The sequence below is a fragment of the Eurypyga helias genome, unplaced genomic scaffold (assembly GCF_000690775.1).
Source record: "Eurypyga helias isolate BGI_N326 unplaced genomic scaffold, ASM69077v1 scaffold373, whole genome shotgun sequence".
NCBI classification, from domain to species: domain Eukaryota; kingdom Metazoa; phylum Chordata; class Aves; order Eurypygiformes; family Eurypygidae; genus Eurypyga; species Eurypyga helias.
Genome location: NW_010240295.1, coordinates 26205 through 32204, shown reverse-complemented (window position 1 = coordinate 32204; position 6000 = coordinate 26205). Strand labels below are relative to the sequence as shown.

The 6000-nt window shown below is 41.4% G+C and overlaps 1 protein-coding gene across 1 annotated transcript in view; it reads right to left on the bottom strand.

Moving 5' to 3' along the window:
- NID1 (nidogen 1) overlaps positions 1 to 6000 on the bottom strand; it is a gene marked incomplete at its 5' end in the record, with an annotated part of 47223 nt that overhangs the window by 15530 nt on the left and 25693 nt on the right. Inside the window, 1 exon segment of the mRNA XM_010148384.1 lies at positions 416 to 640. Within this exon segment, the coding sequence (XP_010146686.1) occupies positions 416 to 640 (225 nt within the window).

Genomic DNA, 6000 nt, shown 5'->3' with positions numbered 1-6000 from the left:
TTCCTTCAAACGTTTAGAAAAACCTATCTTATTTTGCAGCTGAAGCGACGAAGATGTAGGAAGGAACATCCTTCATTTCCTGAGGCAAGTCTGGTACCACACATTTCAATTTGCTGCCACTCCCAGGGGGCAGAGACTATAGTGCCCCCCCCAGTTTCAAAGCAGGGAAGAAGTTAGAGAACCGTCGTCTTATTCAGAGGCTCACCAGTCACACAGACGACCTGGCTGAATTAAAACTGTATGCTGGAGTTAACCGAAGGGCTGCAGCACAAGACATACTGTCACCGGGACAGCGAAGACCTGCATTGCTCCAAGTCAGTGCTCTATCTCAGGGACATGACTTAGCCCCACATTTGCAATACAGTGCATTCAGGTGGAGAGATACCCAGAAGAAACAAGTGCTCCAGCCACTTACATGGCGGTTGAACTCCTGGGCCACTTCTGGTGCCATCAATCTCATTTCCGTCCCTATCCACACACCAGCAATATCCACTGCTAGCATGGCACTGAGTGGGTAGGTAATTCCCATGCTCATCACACTGGGGAATGAAATGACCAACTCTTATCTCCCTTGGGAAGAAAGTGCCTCCACTTCCAAGAGCTACTTCTCGTTCCCGCTGGCATTTGGTCTTTTCCGCTTCTGGGGGGGGAAAAAAACCAACAAAACAAAACGACACCCACAAAAAACACAACACACAAACAAACAACAAAAAACCCCAACAGACCAGTGAATATTTCTGTTTTAATTAATAACTATGTTCCATTAACAGTTAATGTATCCTGACCTCTTATAATCTAAGTATTCTTACTGCTGGAGGAACACGCCACTGTTACAAACCTTGAAGGCACATGCCTTCAGCGCACCTTCGAGAACAGTCTGCCCCTTGTAAATGTGACACAATTGCCTTAAACTTATGTCATTTTATCTTTCACTGTTGTATCAGGTTTGTTGGGGGGAGTTTGGTAGCAGGGAGAAGCTGCTAGAAGTCAGTGCCTTTGGGATTAACAGAGTTAAGAGGGAAAACAAAGAAAACCGTCAGCAGAGAGAGGAGGGGGGTGGGAGAGACACTCAGGTAAGCACCAGGGTCAGTGAAGAGAGGAGGGAAGGAGGACCAACAGAGCAGAGGTTCCCTTGCAGCCCATGGTGAGAGGACAGGCTGTGCCCCTGCAGCCATGGAGGGTCAGGGGGGAGCAGAGTTCCCCCCTGCAGCCTGGGGAGGACCCTACACCAGAGCAGGTGGCTGACCCAAAGGAGTCTGTGACTCCCTGGGAAGCCTGTGCTGGAGCAGGCTGCTCCTGAAGGACTGGATGCTGGGGAAGGGAGCCATGCTGAAACAGTTTGTGAAGAACAGCAGCCCGTGGGAGGAACTGCACACTAGAGCAGGGGGAGGAGTGCGAGGATCCCTCCCCCTGGGGAAGAAGGAGCAACAGAGACCACATGTGATGGACTGACCACAAACCCCATTCTCCACTCCCCTGCACCAATGGTGGGGAAGAGGTAGAGAAATGGGGAGCAAAGCTGAGCCTGGGAAGAAGGGATGGATGAGGGGAAGGTGTTTTTAAGATTTGGTTATCCTACTCCAGTTGGACTGGTAACAAATTAAATTCATTTCTTCCCCAAGAGAAGTCTCTTTTGCCCGTGACCATAACTAGTGAGTGATCCCTCCCTGTCCTGGTCTCAACCCACAAGCCTTTCCTGGTATTTTCTCCTCCCCTCCCCGACCCACCAGGACAAGAAGCGAGCAAGTGGCTGCATGGTGCTTGGTTGCTGTCTGGGCCTAAACCACGACAACCATCTAGTTTAACACATAACAGACAGCCCCCTTGCAGCTTCCTACATTGAAGCATCATAAACAGAAGCAACACCATCTTTCTCCTTGAAGCACATTAGCAGGAACACTCTGTCCAACTTCCGAATCCAGCGTCTACTCATTTGTCAAGGATCCATGCGCCTTAAAATGTGACTAATAAGCCAGGCCATAAAATGGAGAAAGGGTGTTTTTTGTAATGTTAAAAGTCAAGTTTCCCTTCAGACTCACAGGAGAAAACCACAATATGAGGCAGATGCCAAGTTCCCTACAAAACCCAGGAAGTGAAACAACTAATTATTTTGACGTATATTAGATTTTTAGAGTTTGGTCATCAGTTTGAGCACTCATTTGATATTTTTGGACATGAGAAAGGAATTGCAAGGAAGGATTGTCCAGTCCCTGAGTAAAGCACATAAGTAAGGCTATACAGAAAACAGGAATACCACTATGTACACAGAGAAACATATGATGCACACTGGCTATACCACATGTGTATATATTACTTTAAAGTTTACAGAGGAAAGACTAACTTTCCAGATCATCAGGAGATTCAGGGATTTGGTTCTTTTGGTTTCAATTTTACAAAACAGTCTTGACTATAATATACATCATCTTATGGTATTATGTGTCATGCAACAGGGAATGTCATGTGGATCAACATATCCTTCCAGATGTCAAACATAATGAAACTGAAAGAATACAATAAAAATAATCTTTTTCCTTCTCTGGACAGAGAAATCTGCCTTAGGTTTACGTTGTACTCAAGACCCCTGAAGGGTTCTGTGCACTGGGTGAGAAAGAGCTGTAATTATGGGGGACTACCTTTCTCCTGCCAATGATTTCCACAGACAGTTAGAAATATTTGTCACAAACTGCCTCCTGAAGAGGCATTACACTTCTAGCATTACACTTCCATTTATTCTATCGTTGTTTTCTCATTGCCTGGTGGACAGCATTAGCTATGCGTGGTTCAGACTACACCAGGCCCAGCTGAGCAAAAAGCTAATCCCACATGTCCAGAGACTACTGTGGTGTAAATCACACAAATACAAAAAAAGAAGGGTAATTTTTTTATTATTATTTAAACTAGTTATGCAAGGAAAAGCTTTGGACAAGTTTCATGCACCTGGACACAATTAGAGAAATATAAATGTCTGGAGAACAGCTCACTCTAAACAACTGAAATATTTGGCATTAGCTTTAATGTGGGTGGCGGAGAGCCTTGACTCAATCTACAAAATCAGACCCTGAAGGAAAGTCTCCATTATCTAGCTCAAATTCTGTCTGCATGTATTCAATGCACTACGCAGTATGCAGGTAAAAAGAAATGTTGATTCCAATAACCGGATAGTTTTGTTATACTTGTTTTCTAGGTGGTGTGGTTTTTTTTTTTTTTAAGACCTAATTACATGCACCACTCACAAGAGAAGGCAGGGGGAAACAGAGTTTTGGTAAACTGGCCCACTCTGCTTTTGCTCATTGCAGAACAAAATCTTCATTGCATTCATGTCATCTTTGAGATCCACTATTAGCTCCTCCTCAGTGGGATATAAAAACAAATGTAGAAGCTGGTCTTTTTTCCTTCCCATCCGAAAGTCCCAGAATTAAAAATACCCAAGAGCTTACAAGTTTTTTAAATCAACAGACTAGATCAACTTTATGAAAACGAGTTAGCAAATATGAATTATACAAAGGAGTGTATATACACTCAGATAGGACCCAGCTGTACTACATAAAATCTATTTGTATTACTGGAAGCTTGAAATACCAATGTCCATTCTAATTTCAAGACAATGTTCGCATTTATATTTTCAGATGTTACACAGGAATACTGACTGAATTTCAGAAGAGTACTTATGTTGCAATGATCAAGACTAATCTCACAAATGGTCTGCTTATGCAACGAGTCCCATTAAAGTCAAGAGACTAGTCAAACAAATTAATTTTCAAAATCAGTACTCAGTTTCTAGAAGGCAGAGAATGAGATTTGTTCTTTCTAAAAAATCCCATCAACATTGATTTTTCAGTTGCATAAAAATGTGTCAAATATCCTATTGCCACTCACTTTTAGGAATAACTATGTATTTTACTGCTTCTGTGCTCCTGGAAGTCTCCTGTATTTGTCATAAACTTCTTTAACAATATCAAGTGTGATAAGTTATCTACGTTAAAGAAACATTCTGAAAAGTGATAAACACAGTGTTACCATGTTTATCTGTGCTTTCTCAATCATTTTAAATTGTCCTTCAACATTAAACTCATTTCAACTCACTGACATGAATTTAGCCACTATTATAATTTATAAACCAAACCAAGCCCCTAAACTAGTTATGACAGTCCAAACCAGGCATTTGGAATCCATACTGTATTTCTTCCCCTCCTTACCTCTGAATCATGAGCAGGATTACTCTGCTTACAGTTCAGAGACACTTACAAAAGAGTGAGTTGAATCCCAGTCCAGTGCTGTAGCCTATTCAGCAGTGAAGGCACAGTAAGCTTAGATACAGATAACAGCTGGTTGGGATAAACAGTCTGCTTATAGAGTCACACATTGTACTCAGTATGCTTAAGAGAAGATGTTCTGATTTTGCAAGCTTTAAATTGCATTAATTAACCGTCTGAAATGAGGCTAGCTATGAGAGAGTTCGGAGGTTGAGACTGACACAGTAAATAAAGCACATTCCCTGCCTTAATGAGCTAACAACACAAGTTAGACAAAGAATTGGCAACTATTTAGGTAGTACAAGAGGTACTTTGTAAGCCAGCTTCCAGGCGCAAACTTTATGGCTAGTAACTTTCCTTCAGTACAGCCGCCTAAAGGAGGGTTCTTAGTGCTCTTCCTTTAATATAAATACAGTAATAACTCATCCAGTCAAGACCCTTCAAAGATGCAGAACAATTAACATTAGTAGAGTTCTCTGATCATGTCATTGATGAGAAAAGTGGTATACACTAGGGGTAGTTCATACTGCCAGACATGAAAAAAACAGAGTAAAGAGCAAGACCTGGGTAATCTTTGGTGATGCAGGAAAGGGGTGGGTAGCAACAGCCTTCTATTAACGATAGGACCAACACTTTTCAGTATCTAAACGTAACTAATGGGTGTTTGTTATAAAATGGAATTAAAACCCATTCTCACTGCTTCTTAGTGCAGTTGATGCTAGGCTGGAGAAGGTAACACACTGACCTAATAGCTTTGCGTCTCACTATGGCACTCTCATGCCTACAGGACAGTATAATTTTCAAAACAAAGAACCATACTGTGGGCTACCTTAATTTGATAAATGATTAAAAACTGAAAAATCACCTCACTGGACAAATGATATGAAGTATTGGTATTTCTAGTAAGTTCCCATATTAGCTTAGATTGGTTTTAAATTTCCTTACTAAGGAATTTAATTCCTTCATTAGGATTCCAGAGGAAAATACACCACCATAGGTTGCATCATTTTTGGAAAAGGAACAGGCCACAAAACATGAGAAGGATGGGACCTCATCACTAGATAAACCAAGCTCATTAAAATCAACAAGTAGACTCACACAGTCAAATACTCACACTTCTTGGAATACACTGTGTAGACCAGCCACTAAAAGAGGAGTCTATCTTGGAAACCACAACCAAAAAAAAAAAAAAAGCTATCGGCAGATAATTGCGAGCAGTTAAGCTGCCAGTATCCAGCTCAATGCTTTAGGGATTGTGAGGGGGTATAAATAAGAATTCAGCAGATACACAGGGAGCACCATGCAGGTATAGAGAAGCAATGTGGGACTGTGGGGATGATTCAGGGAATACTGGGTCCAGCTCTGATAACCATGGTTCAAAAGGATAGTGAAAAACTGAACCAGTGTATAGAAGTTTTCTTCTCCTGAGAGAAGCTGTAGTGCATAACAGAGATCTGATGATGAAGTTACTTTCTGTGAAGCACAGGACTCAGGTCAGACTAGATACATACAACAGTGTTTCCTGAACTCAAGCTAAATCTACACCCTTCCTTGGAAAAAACAAATTTGTATTTAATGTTTTAAACATATTTTTTTCCAGTCGTTTCATAAACTACCAGTAGCAATCCAGAATTTAAACATCACTGAAATATATAATGGAACTTGAAAACATGAAATGGAAATTCCATGGGTATGGAAAGTGGGTCAGGTGAAACATACACATACACATTTCACACATAAGTGAAGA